Source organism: Gymnogyps californianus, chromosome 8, assembly GCF_018139145.2.
Source record: "Gymnogyps californianus isolate 813 chromosome 8, ASM1813914v2, whole genome shotgun sequence".
In the NCBI taxonomy this organism is placed as follows: Eukaryota; Metazoa; Chordata; class Aves; order Accipitriformes; family Cathartidae; genus Gymnogyps; species Gymnogyps californianus.
The window spans coordinates 23,066,208-23,081,133 of NC_059478.1; the positions used below are offsets into that span (position 1 = coordinate 23,066,208).

The window sequence follows — 14,926 nt, forward strand, 5'->3', positions numbered from 1 at the left end:
ATTTCTCCATACCTGAAAAAAGTAAAATATATGCTTACTTATTTCATAAATAAAATGTAGAAGTACTTTCTGTATGCTAACTATGCATAATTTATCTGTCATTGTTAAGAAGGAGTAAGTTTAGCTTCAGCAGGTAACAAACTACTAAAATTCTTTCCTTTCTATCACAATTTTTGCTAGATTTCCTGTGTACTTTTAAACAATGGTAGTTTTTTTCTCTGAAAGCCTTCAAAGTGTCTGGAAATACTACAAATGCAGCATTGCAAGATAGGTAATGGTTAGAGTAGTTGTCGCAAAGTAGAAAATGAGGATTTCTTGTCCTTATATTTTGAACCAATGTAGCAATGCTGGCAAAACTTTGAAGTGAAGGCCTGTTACATTTCATTTGACATTTAATTGTCGCATGTTGTTTTTTCTAGGTTGCCAGTAGAGTGCAAAAATATTTTATTAAACTGACTAAAGCTGGTATTCCAGTTCCAGGAAGAACTCCAAACTTATATTTATATTCCAAAAAGGTGAGACAATATTACAGCAGAAATTCCATATTTCTGTTTGCATTTACGTGCAAATTGAGTCTAAATCATTAATATTTTCAATAGATTTAAGTCTTGATTAGTGCTTTCTTACTAACTAGTTCCACGTTGCATATATTTCTTACTTAATAAAGTAATCTTTTTCTTTTGCCATTAGCACTGTAGAGTGAGTTGGGTGTTAACTCTAGTTTCCCGTCAAGATCTGTTAATTACATCTCTCTGGGATAATCTCGGGGACATGAAGTGTCAGAAAGAAGAACACAGCAGTCATTGCAGGCTGAACTAACAGGGTTGAATGATTGGTCTTGGGGTCCTTTTCCTCATTTGTAAGTTTACTGTAATTGATCTAGAAGAGTATAATGAGAACCCTGTTGGAAGAGGATAAGGAGCCCTATAATTCATATTGTACAATCATCTTCTAATTAACAAAAACATAGAAAATTATGTATAACTGAGCATACTGAACTAGCACAAGCATAGGCTTAAGACTGAAATGTCATGTTTTATTTTGATTTGACGATTAAAATAGAATGGTCATATAAATGACCATTAAAATACGGTGCTTTTCCTCATCTTGGAAAGGATGAGAAAAGAATATGGTCCTGAGAAATCTTCTTAATTTGCAGAAGAAGAGACTAGATTTCTGTGTAGACCAGTCATATATTTTGATTTAAATAATGTGGTACTCTTGGGTATTAATGAGGACCCTAGACTTTTGAAGAGGGCAGTCTCAGGTTTTGTGGGGGTTTTGTTTGTTGTGTTTGGAGTTTTTTTGTTACCGTTGTGTTTACAAAAGTTCTTTAAAACCTGTTACAATGGCATTTTGTAGAGTAACATTACTTTTTTGCATCCAGGTGTCCATGATGTTTTCTGATTAGGAACAGAGTAAGCCTTACATTGATTCTGCAAAAAGGCAGATTTGCAGATGTAGTCCGTTCAAAGGCTGGGAACAAAAGTTACTGCCAGAGGGACCTGATAGAAAGATCTACCACAGTTTATCTCTAATGATTTAAAATGTTACACACCCTCAGTTGTCTCCTAGTATTCTCTGAAGTTACTGCAAACAATAAGTGCTTGTATCAGAGGCTTTCCAGTTTGGTATCCATCATGGTAATGCCATTTTACTCTCACCAGGGTTATATTCTGCTCTATAATCAGAGTCAAGGAAGGTGCAGACGTGACTCTGTCTGCCGCCTTGTCTATTGGAAAAGCGCTTTCTGGCACAAGAACCAAAAAACCAGCTGGAAACATCGATACCTTAAATAGTGTGGTCAGATTCATCTGTCAGAACTCTAAATTACTTGTACAGTTTACCATACTGTGGGGCTAATTTCAAAAAGGGTTGAAAATTTAGTTCTGAAAATTATAATCCTTTGAGTTCTTTATGTCACCTTACCATTTTAAATGACCTTAGTCACATGTCTTGTCTTCTTTCCTCTTGGTTTTATGTGGAAAGACTGTTACTACAGAATGTGAGCAATGCTGCCAGGCAGCAGATCACTGTATTTGATAAATAGTGGGAATACTTAATCAGTACATGTGACATTTTAACTATATTTTTCACTAATTTGAACAATGATCCATAAAGCTCTTTAACCCCACTGCTCTGCATACAAACACAGTATAACCAAGAGTGAAACGTATTTTTTATAAAATTCTTAACATTCTCATACTACAGCGGTAATGCTACCATCCTACAGATTTTTCTTAAGCTTATATGTAGAAAAATCTAATACTTACATCTGTTTTCACAGTATGATTCATATCCTTATTACCAGGTCATGAGAGTAAGGTCATTGTGCCCTGGTTTGTATTAAGGCAGCGTCTCCATTTTATATTTGTATCCCACATAAGAAATACAGCAGATGAAAAAACCAAACAAACAGCGTATGTGGGGGAATTGAGCTCTCAGTCTGCTAATATAGCTGTCTACTTAGAGCACAGATTGACAGCACTGTACTAGGCTGTAGTTACTCCCAAGTCTCCAATGGAGATAAGATAATGTGGCAGAAAGGAAATGCATAGGGGTATTGGAAGCCTGGGTCATGCTTATGCTGTGCTCATCCTTATTTTGATATTGAGTATGCACATATGCTGTAAACTGCGGTATCTGCTTTATTGCCAATAATAGAAGTATGAAAATTGAATGCTGATACTTCAAGCATATATCTACGGGAGATGAAAAAACATAGATATATTTAATATAAATAATTGTGTCAAAAGGGATGCTTCACAAGAAGGTACTTGCATTTCTCCATGGGGATTGCCCAGGATGCTTTTTTTAAATGGTTACTGGGGAGGTGAGAAGCCTGTACAGTTCTTGAACATCTTGTTGAAGTTACTGTGTATCTCTCCTCATATGACATAATGTGTCTTCTGATTAGTGATACAGGAAATTAAACAGGATGCATCAGTTTATTTTCCTGTATAACCATTATCTACTACTGGTGAAAATAAAACTGAATCAGAGATTTAGGACTCTAGTATTCAGTTCTTCAATTATGGCTTATCATTTTCAATTTAATGCTTATATAATATCATTAGTGCACCTGCTTTTAAGCTTAATCCAGAAGATACATTTCCCACAGGAAAAATGATTTTTTAACTGTCTGCTTTTATGTAGTATTTTAGTTCATTCTTCACCAGAAGTAGAATCGTGTTAAAAAAAGAATTCAAATCCTCAGTTAAATTCCTAGATCATAACTGTATGCATAACAGCACTACTATTTAAGTGTAGACACAGTTTTCCTTTCTTGATTTCCAGATCTAGTATTGAATGCAGATCTGTTTTCTGTTAACAGAAAATTTAAATCACTGTGTCAGCTCAAGCTGAAATACTATCTAACCTTAGAAATGGAAGTATTTTGGGGGGGTTGAAATCTTAAAGGAAACCAGAAAAGCGGCAAAACACAGGAAATCAGTGATCATAAGGCAGAAGGTGGAAAAATTCAACACAATGGATAGTACATTAGTCTTAGAACAAAATGTTCATTTTTATTTTGTGCACTGTAGTTCTTCTGCAGATCTGAGGTCCCAGCTTCCAATCGTTACTGCAGACTTCATCTCTTCCCTTAAGAGTAAATGGAGCTAGTCTCAATTCCTTGTTATACTTCTGTCTGCATAGCTACATTCTGTCTAAGATAATTTGTGTGATCTTTGCCTTTACTTTTGAAACTGTGCACAACTGTAAGATAATGCTAGATCCCTCTTTAGAGGTTGATTCCCTCTCTAGAGATAAATGGTTGTATTATAGTTTTACAGGTTTGTAACTGATACAGGAACCTTTGGGATAAAAAGTCTTGCATTAAAAGAGAAAGTATTAACTATTGTAAATATTTCTTATGCTTTATCTGTATGACAGAAGCTAGACATAGTGTGAGACAATCTTCTCTTTTATGATTATTAAAAAACTCACTTTTCATACTTCCGGTTTTTGATTCACACTGTTTTCTTTAAATTGAGGAATGTAAGATTTGACATTTAAGATGTCAAAATGCTGGTCTGGAAAGTAGCTAAGTAAAAAGTTGAGTCAGTTTCATTCACCCTAAATTATTCTTTTTTGATATTTAATATTCTTCCATGGGGAATAAGTAATAGGGACTGAGTGCCTTTAAGTAATCTATTTTAAAACTGCCATGCATTCTACACCTTCAGACAGCATTAAAGTTGAAAGGTTTTAGATATACACTAATGGAGTAATTTATCTCATCTAACATTTTTTAGGTTCCTTTTCCAGTCAGTGGCAATGAAAAAGAACCTTCAGAGAGCAATTCTTTCTAACTCTTAGAAACCTCTTTTATGGTGGAATGAATTGCCTTTTCTCTCCCTGGACTAGGAAAGAAATCTGGACAATCAGCCTAGACTTAGATTTTCTAAGGCACAAATTAATACAAGAAGTTGATAGGTGTCAAGCATGGACTGGTCTCTTGGATCTTGGACCTGTGCAAAACTTACTTCTTTGTTTAGTCTCACACTCACACTGTTCGTGACTCCTTGAAGTCTTTTAATATCTTTGCACTTTGGTTCTCAGTCTTCAAAATTCTAACAGCTTTATTTTTTGTTTTTCTGTTGTTGTCAGTCTCATCTATTTAGATGGTAGGCTTTTTATGGTAAGGGCTCTTTCTTACTGCGTTCTTACGAAAGAAGTGCTGCACTGTTCATCTGATGTCACTTGTTATGGGGGAGAAAAACTTCAGCTGTATGAGGCTCTGATATAGAGGTTTAAGTAAAAATAATTTGAAAGATGAGAGACTGTTTAATGTAAAAGAGCGAATTGCTGGCAAGATTTTATCAATGAGGGTTACTTAAATAATAGCCAAGGAATGTTTTTAAAAATATATCATTTTTTCACTGTAGTCATCAAGTAGACGGCAGCATCCTTTAAATAAACATCTTTTCAAACCTTCAACTTTCATGACATCTCATGAACCTCCAGTTTATATGGATGAAGATGATGACAGATCCAGTTTTCACAGCCATATGGATACTGCAGCAGAAGAGGAAGTATCGGTATGTCATTTAAATCAGTCAGAGAATGTCTTCCTTACTGTCATTTTAACCTTGTTTAATGAACAATGAGAGGATTAAGCATCTTTGCCATAAAATACACATCATCAAGTAAGTATTAAATTGTGGTAAGATTAATGAGCCATTTTGAGTTATAAACACATCATTGATATAAAGGCCTCCAGTTGCAGAAAATTTAGACCAAATCAGAAAGGAAGTATGTAAAAGAAGTAATAAACAGTTTTGTCCTGAAACAGCTCTAAAAAGTTTTAGTTGCATATTTTCAAGAAGTGATCTGACATGAGATGAGTTAGAAAATCATATAAACTATATAATGATGATTCTGATTAAAGATATGTTTTAGAAAAGTTACATAGAGCTCTGGTAAAATTTGAATGCTGTTGGCATCACTGCTTTTTGTCTTCCTTCACTAGCTGAATTAATTATGGATTTTTTTTTTAAATCCCCTTCAAAGCGTGAACTAACAGACTGAGTTGTCAATCAACAAGCAAATTTATGTGTTTTTAGAGGCAAATTCTAGTAGACATCCTAGCCCAATGTATTATTACATCATGTAGTGTTCCACTTTCCTAATTTATCACATGCAGTAATACTACAAGAATTTAGGCATATGTCTTTCCCACTTCCATATAGAATCATAGAGGGACTATATCCTACCGCTAGGATGCTAGGCAAGTTTCACAGCTGGTGTGAATCACTGTGGCTTTACTGTGCTTAGATTGAAGAACCTGACTTGTTAATTTTTTTTTTTTTTTTTTTTTTTGGTGAGTCTAGTGACATCTTGTGTGTGAAAAGCTTGTTGCGTAACAGAAGTATTAAGGCCGTTCATTTTCTTTATTGACTTTTTTACACGCACTGCATAATCTTCCTTAAATTATTAAATTTGCTCATCTGTTACTGAGTCTTAAATCCCATCTTCACTCATGTTCTGTATTTTCCCTCTGATGGTCTTTTGGTTCAGCTACAGACATTGCTGATAACTTTGCATATTCCAATATGAACCTTAAAAGGCCTGGAAAGAAAAATGCATATTAGAAGAAATGCAGATCAATATTATTTATCTCAATGGAACTGTTTTTGAGCAAACATTCTTTTGTTCTGTATTGGTTTTAAATACACATTCTCTAACTGTTCTTAATATTTTCCTAAAACATTTTGGTTTTGCCATGGTGTCCTAACTCTAATAAATATAGGCACCGTAAATCAACTAGGATTTATTTTAATTTGGATAGAAGTTGCTGGTTTACGTTTTTGCAGTGATAATGGTGGACTTGTGGCCCCCCTCACCCCCCTTTTTTTCTTTTTAAAATTTGGCTTAATCTTTTCTTTCTTCACTAGTGCTGCATTTCCAGATGGATATATTTCTGGCTTGCAGTAATGTAGAAAGACACAGGTGAGCTCAGTTACCAAAAAGATCCCCATTATCAGTGCAAAATAGAAGCAATTTGGAAGAAAAAAGAGATCATGAACTATATTCAAAATGAATGTACAGGATTCTGTTCTATTGTTAAAAGTCAGGTCTCTTAGTGACAGTCACTGTCTTGGAGAAAAATACTTTGCATCAGCATGGTGGAGAAGAGATTCAGTGTAGCAAGAAAATTATAGGAAAGATTTTCTTTGACTTTTTTACAATGGAAGTACCAGGTGCTGTTTCCTTGTAAAGACAAAGGATTTTGCCTGGATATTACCAGTCAGCTTGACTGGCATAACCATTCCTGGAAAATTGTTTTAGTATAAATGAGTTATTCCTAAGTGAAGACCCTCTATTCCCAACAGAGTGAATTTACTTTTCAGTTATGATTACTTCATTTTGTGAGTAGTCTGATTATTCCAGAATACAACTACTTACTATTCCAGAATGAAGTGTCCACACAGGGAGCTATTATAGCATAATTTATTCAATATACGGTTATTTTGTGCCAGGCAGTTTTTGTCAGAAAAACTTATGAGATTTGCATGGAAGGTCAGTCCCTGTTTTATATTAAGAGAATGTAGCTTATCACCACACAATTTAATCATGTCATTTAACCTTGATTTTTCTGAACATTTGCAGTCTAGTCCTTTATATAGGTTCATAATTAGAGTTAAATAATTGATAAGGTCTTTAGAAATGTAACACTAAAGAGCAAGCCTCTTTCCCTCTCTTCCTTTTATAAACTTACTAAATAATACAGATTCTTTAATTTTCACAGATTCCTAAAAAGAAATGGAAATTGTTTATGTAGGCTACATTAGAAGAATTTTGATTACTATCTTGTACTTGTTTTCCATAACTGAACGTTCCTATCAGTATAAGATCTGAAAACGGCTCTACATCAATAAATACTTGTCATCTTTGAAAACAGCTGACATCTAGCAAGTACAGCGGCTACAATTAAATAGCCATCTTGAAACGCGCATCTGAATTAGAATGAGAGCTTCTGTCTTCTCATAACATAGAGGTCCTCAACCTTTGTTGAAGCAAATTGGATGAGAAAAAACAGAAATGGTGTGTTTCTTTAGAAAGAGAGACCCATTTGTTGTAAATCTCTGGCAAAATTGTATGCAGCAGCCTGTAGGGAGACAAACTTTTTCATAATTTAGGAAAAACAACAATTTATTTTCTTAAGCTATTAAGAGACAGCATGAAGTAAAGGGATGAAGGAGTTGGATAACTCTGAAACTTCTACTCTTCCAGTCATGGAGTGATGCTTGTCATCACTGTTTATTCTTACAGGTGAAGGTGAGAAGTTAATACTGTTAAGGTTGACTGTCTTCAAATAAAAAATACATATAATGGAAGCTTGGTCTTTTAAAAATCTGAGTTCATGCAAAAATTCTTAAAACTGTAAAAAGTTTTTGGGTGGTTTTTTTTTTTTTGTTTTTTTTTTTAGTATTTTCACAACTTCCAAAGTACTTCAGAACAGTGATCATAACTATCCTTAGAATAGTATTATTCCATACCATTCCACAGAATAGTAAAGAGAAAGATCAATTAACTTGATAAAACTGACCTGAAATTTCAGTTCTTAAGTATAATATCTGTTGCCAAGTATTTAAAACTAAAATAAACTAGCTTTGTCTTAAACAAAGGCTAAGTCTTCTACCACAGCTGCCATTTTGTGCACCATGTATGGACAAGTGGATTATATGCAAATTGCACTTAGGCACCTAAGATGAGAAAAAAAACTAGGTATTAAAGTGAGGCGCTGCTCTCCTTTATACTACAGCTGAGCTCTTCACCAGAAGAAACTTGTTTGTAGGATAATGTGTTTTTTGTTTTAATGCAAATAGTAAAGTATAAATGATACAAAATAAAATGTAAGTTAGTTGTACGCGCTGTTTTGTGCTATGTTTTTAGAAATAATTTCCCAGTACGTTTCTTAGTTGGAATATATTGCCAGCATTTTCTCAAATATTAGTAATCATGCATAGTGATTTATGGAATATATGTCTTACTAGTTATTATAGTCCTAAAGTAAAGAATGTTTCTCTTTTTTTTTTTTTTAACCATGAACAGGATGAAGAGAGTATTCCAATAACATATCGAGAGTTACCTGAATACAAAGAACTGTTAGAGTTTAAAAAATTGAAGAAACAGAAACTCCAGCAGATGCATGCAGAAAGTGGATTTGTGCAGCATGTGGGATTCAAGGTGAGTTTAAGAGATGTTCTTCTGTTACTCAGTGGATTGTAGAAGTTTTCAAAGATAACATGGTTTGGATTTCCTAAAAAGGTTTTAATATAGCAAGTTTGGTTCCTTAGTTCTTGTTCACTGTGTCACTTTCCCTCATCTTCTTTAATAAAAACAACCCAAGTAATTCACTCTTTCAGATAGTTCAGGTTTCACTGAATACTGATATTGTATGAAAATTAATAAGCATACTGTCTTTTCCTCATCGTATTATGAAAATACAGCTCTAGAGCCTTGTTAAATCATTATAGAATTCCATTTGACACTACACTCTGTTTTGACAATGATTCATTGATGATAATTCTCTGATTATGAATTTGGAGTCATTTTGCCTCCACCTGAGGCCAAAGAAGGGACAAAGATTTTGAATGAGAACAGTAATAGATTAATAATTTTTTTTGTTTCGTAGCAAATTCCCAATCCTATCAAGTAATAACTCGCAGAAGTTGAAGCAAGGACACGAAACAATGGTTATGTGAAATTAAGAAAACAAACATTAAGTTAAACTAATGGGTTGTCCCAGTATCAACCATTAATAGGTGACATGAAAGAAAGGGCATTCTCTAAATTATATTTTCTGGTTTGCAAGGGATTTTCTGTGTCACTGGTTGCTATGTGGGAACAGTTTCTTCACCTTGTTTAGTGTTATGCAGCTAGATTTATTTTCTAATACCCATTTATTTAAGAATGCAAAGATACTCAGTTTAAAGTTCAGTTCAAAATGACTGGAAAATTAAGACAGCCTCGTCGGTTGACATTGACAGACTTAATCATGCTGTTAGACCACCAAGGCACTTTTCATTTTTGCTGTTTTTTTGTTTTTTGTTTTTTTTTTTTAAGTTAGCGTGGTGTGTTTAGTTTTTGATTTTGTTTTGGGTTTGTTTGGTTTTTTTAAGTTAGCATTTTCTTCCCCAAAAAATCAAAACTTAGCTCAGGCAGACCAGCCTTCTAGGTAACAAACTAGTTGCTTTTTCTACATAAAATTACTCTGAAAAGTAAATTGGCATTATGCAGTGTCAAGTATTAGATGTTTGAAAGTTTCTTTGCAATCTGAATTTAATTTTATTATGCATTATAGTAAGCTATGAAATTACATGATTATATACTATTTTCCCTCAGGAGCGCTGCCTCGCTTAGTGCACGGGCTGGACGGAGCTCACCTAATAAGCAAGCATTCAGAACACTTTTGGTTCTGCGTGGCCTTCAGCCTCATTTACTGCACATTATTCAAACTCTACTTTGAATATTGAATTACTGAATCCCTTGTGGGCTTTTTATGGCTTTCATTGCTATAATATCAGAGCACTTTGCAAATACTTTTTTTTTTTTTCCTTAGGAAATGAAAGGCATGGTATTATTTCTGTTTCACAGGGGAGAGGGAAGCTGGAGCACAGAAATTAAGGTCAAGGGTTTCCGCGATCTTGGTTCTCAAATTGAGCTAACTGGAACCAATTTTTTTTTTTTTTTTTTTTTTTTTTAAGTATTTAGCATTATTCTGAACTTGATATTTTCAGAGAACAGCTCTGAGTATGCTTAGTCCCTACTCATTATCAGCCCTCAAACTCTGAATGAAAGCCATCTGTGGAAGGAAGGGATACAGCTGTGACAAATCTGTTTGTAAAGTGTCAGGTATTTGTAACCCTGCATGGATTAGCTGCGGCTAGGAACGAGCTGCTGAGCAAGATTTCACAGATGCTGTGAGAGAACTTCAGGTTCTGAAGGAGGATGAGCTATGGGAGCACGGGCTTGTTTCCCACATTTCTTTTTGCTTTTCAATCCTGTCTCTGCAGCACTCTTCATAGTTGAGATTTTTAAAAAGTTCTCCTTGCCTCCAAGTCCCATTTTCCAGGTTTCCTTTCTTTATCAAATATTTTTGCATTTCTGCCCCTCTACCATTGTGAATTTTTCATCCAGTCTTGATGTTTCATTTGTACTTTGCTTCCTCCTCTTCATGCCACACTCTTCTTGCACTTAGCTGCTGTTGTGTTGTCCTCGATTCTTTTCAGGGGATTAGTTCTTGTCTTCTTGCTCAGCTTTAGATTTAGACTTCTGTTCCCTTCTCTGACATTAAGGGAGAAGCCACTGCCCGAGCATTCACACACCAGTCAAGGAGTCGCACACACAGCACCCAAGCAACTGCTAGGACCCGCGTCCCTTCGCAGCAGGCGACTCCAGCGAGCCGACGGGTGCCCCTTTCGTCTCCTCACATACACACCCTCAGGCGCTTCTTCCCTCAGGCTCGACCCTAGGTTCCCTGAAGCAGACTCTCTAATCAAGGCCTCCAAAATAAAAAGCGTAATTTATTCTGTCTGTGGTGCACAAATACATGCAGCTCGAGCTGGCTGCCTCCAGAGAGGGACCCCAAACACTACAATCCCTGGGCAATTATACCCTTACAATCTAAATTCCTGCCCCTCACACCATAGTCTGGTCCAATAGTAATATTCAGGTCTGGGGTCGTCTTATCTCTCATTGGGTCCTTTTTCTCATCTCTAGGCCAGTTCTTTCTCTTTCCTGGTTTTTTTCAGGCTTCTTGTCACTATGTCTCCTTTTCCTGGCTCAAAGTGGCTCTGGGGCTTTCCGATCTTATTCCTCCATCAGGCAATAGGTCAACGTTAAACAAAAGCATTAAGCAAGCTATGAGTTCTGCTTTATCATGAACGACTACTTTTAAGCAGCTAAACAGAGTCCTTAAAGCCCTTCAAAACATATTAACAGCCTCTATAACTTCTATACATTCCTGGGCTATTACAGCCTCACAATCTTACCCCATTTTTGCCACGTGGTGTTTATGTTTCGTTCGGGTGTGGTCCGCATGCTGGTGTAGCTCAGCCTTGCCACCTTCCTCAACAACATGTTGTCCCACTTCCTTCCCGGCCAGGTCGCTTTTAGTTCCAGCCCACCTACAATGTGTTACTGTATTTCCTGAGTTTGAAAGTGCTTCAGTCTGACCTGTCGTGTCCTGATCTGCAGCCCATCAACAGCCTCCCAACAAGCTCTACTGGTCTGGTCTTACTGCTTGCTTCTGCCATGGAAAGCGGATCTGTATTTAGACATTTCATATGGATGGACTTAAGCTATAGAAACATCACATTCATGTATTGTGTCGTAGCAGTTCTTACAGCCACGTGAGGATAAGCAGTGACTGCAGGCAGGACTAGGTCTGCTTTTGTTGGGCAGGAGGATAATGTCAACAAGGAGCATCTGGGGAGTGGGAAGCAAAGCGAGAGAAAGATTGATCAATCCTCAGAGCTCTGGAGGGCCTCTCCTAGAGTGTGAGGACTTCTTTATCCATGAATACATTATGGTCTGTGGTGAGAAGAATGCAGCTGTGTGGGCTAGCAGTAATCGACCTACATACATGTCTTTCTATACGGTGTATTGGTGTATACTGTTAGTAACGTAAGAGGTTACAGTTGCTGTTTTTTCAGTGCTCTTCCATCTGCTTCACAGTGCGATAACTGCGGAATTGAACCTATCCAGGGTGTTCGGTGGCACTGCCAAGACTGCCCTCAAGAAATGTCCTTGGATTTCTGTGATTCTTGTTCTGACTGGTGAGCAGCATACGCTTCTACTTGTTTTTTGTAATTAGCTTGAATCTCTCTATGTGGCTTAATTGCTGTGTATGTTGGAAATCTTTGCTTCAGCATGGGACACACATGCTGTGTTGGGTAAAGTGGAAGATAACTTTAGCATATATTTGTGTGAGATAGATTTTGTAAGCATGTTCTGGATGTATACAATTTTTTTTCTTAACACAATGGACAGATAGGTTTGGTACTGTTAAATAGTGGGGGAAATTATACTTAATGAATTAATTGGTATCAAATTTGGTATGAATCTGTCAATATGACCACTGTTTCTGAACGTTAAAGATAAGGAAAATGTTTGACTTTTAAACTGTTATCTTTTTCTTTCCCTTGCAGTCTACATGAAACAGAGATTCATAAGGAAGATCATCAGTTAGAACCTATTTACAGAGCAGAGACATTTTTAGACAGAGACTACTGCATGTCCCAGGGCACCAGTTACAATTATCTTGACCCAAACTACTTTCCAGCAAATAGATGACATGGGAAGCAGATCTACCATCTTGGGCTTGCTATCCTCTTTGAAAAATAACAATGGCACCATTGTTAATTCTGTGCACATTTTGGAAAGACTCTGCTTTCCCTGAAATGTCGCTCACAGCATGACAGCTTCCTGGGTGTACTTGTCAAACTACAGCTTTGAGCTGTCATGGTTCTAGATCACTGAACAGCAGCTGAACATTCCTAGTGTGCAGAAGGTTTCACTGGGAGACTTTTCTTTCACCACATTAGTCATTTTTAGGTGGTGAATCTAAACACAAAAGAAAAACATACAAAAGGGTGAGCCAGAAATGAGAGCACACATTAAAGACAGAGTAAATTCCAAAGGCTTTGAAGAACTTGGTTATAATGAGATCCAGAGGAGATGAAGTATTTATATAAAAACAGTTTAGTAGCTTGCAGTTTTGTTGTGAAATAGTTTTCAGCACAGTAACTGACTTCTTTAGGCAAGGTTTTAACCAATGACAGTGTTTGCTTCTAGGATGTACTCTAAAAAATACTCACTGTCTCAGCGATGGTTGGTTACAGGCCTTTATTAAATCGGAGCTGCTTAATCACATTGACTTTCAATTTTTTTAATTTTTTTTTTTTTTTTAAAACCACGATGAACTCTATTTACCAACAGTGAAGCACTACAGGGGGCAACTGTGGCATTGCTTCCTTAACCAGCTCATGGTGTGTGAATGTTATAAAATTGTCACTCAGATATATTTTTTAAATGTAATGTTATATAAGATGATCATGTGATGTGTACAAAATATGGTGAAAAGTGCCAGTGGTAGTAACTGTGTAAAGTCTCTAATACTCAACATTAACTCCTTTAAAATAAAATACACAGCCTTCTGCCTCTGTATTTGGAGTTGTTAGTGCAACTCATCAAAGAAAACTGCCTAATATAAATCATATATATGGTAATAATTTTTCCTCTTTTGTAGTCTGCACAAGATCCATGAAAGATTGTATTTTTATTACTATTTAAACAGTGATTAAATTTAGCCTGAGCAGTGAGCAAGGGTTCACATGCATTCTTTTATACTGCTGGATTTTGTTGTGCATCATTTAAAACATTTTGTATGTTTCTTCTTATCTGTGTATACAGTATGTTCTTAAATAATGTTCAATTGTCAGGAGAACTGTGAGAAATAAACTATGTGGATACAGTCTGTTTATATATAGAATGCTTGCTGTGACTTCCTTTCTGTGTAGTTTTGACTTTTTAATCAAGACGGAAAACATAAAAGGACATTTTAATACGTCATACAAATATTCACTATGCAGACCTGCAAGATGCCCGGCGCCTTCCTCTGCTGTTCATTTCAATGGGAACTGATGGTGCTCTGCGCCTACTAAAATATGCTTTGCCTTTTGCAGGATTAGCGTTTTAGTCTTCTCATATCTTACTCACAGACTGTTCTTTTTCAGATCGCAGAAAATTCAGATTTTAGTAGCCTTGGTACACTGTATACCATTGTCTGAGAAGCTTTGTAATTATTGTGACATATTTTAGTTAATATATTTTCTATTGAAATGTATAGCTTGTGATTCAGAAACACTTGATTATTTCATAACTGCAATAGACTTCCAGTTGCTTTGAAACTTGAATACTCAGAGTAATTAGCTAGGAAAGAAACTAATTTGACTTAAAAAGATGGCAATAAGAAGGATAATTGGCTGGCTGCACCTAATAACTTTAATTATAAGCTGATCAGTATTAAGTTTTGCAATAACTTTAGGTGTAGTTATTTTTTGCTTCAGAAAAAAAAATTGTTTTAAGCATGTCATCTATTTAGAAGGTAATACAGTACAGTTACTGAAACACTGAGCAGGTATCATATGTAAACATCTCACGTGTCTAGTATACTTAGAGAAATTGAATAAACCTTAAAAAAATACAACACAAATTCACATGATGTATTTAGTTTTTAATTGGAAAAGATACTGCTCTGAGAGGCGCTCTAATACCGTCAAAAATGTGCTTTCCACATCATTCATGCTGTTCATAGGAAGCTAGAGTTGGGGAAGGTGTATTATCAGGGAGAGAAGCTGTGGTAATATTTGTTTTCTGTTGATATCCTGAAAAAATTATTGGAAGAAAATAACAG

At 35.8% G+C, this 14,926-nt stretch overlaps 1 protein-coding gene across 2 annotated transcripts in view; it reads left to right on the forward strand.

Moving 5' to 3' along the window:
• The window catches only part of ZZZ3 (zinc finger ZZ-type containing 3), a 63,601-nt gene extending 49,079 nt beyond the window's left edge, over nt 1-14,522 (forward strand). For both annotated transcript variants that reach the window (XM_050901185.1, XM_050901186.1), the window contains exons 9-13: nt 420-515; nt 4,890-5,042; nt 8,560-8,694; nt 12,187-12,287; nt 12,660-14,522. In XM_050901185.1, coding sequence (XP_050757142.1) covers nt 420-515; nt 4,890-5,042; nt 8,560-8,694; nt 12,187-12,287; nt 12,660-12,804 — 630 coding nt within the window. In that variant the 3' untranslated portion in view covers nt 12,805-14,522. The remainder of the gene's footprint in view (nt 1-419; nt 516-4,889; nt 5,043-8,559; nt 8,695-12,186; nt 12,288-12,659) is intronic.
• The last annotated feature ends 404 nt before the right edge of the window (nt 14,523-14,926 follow it).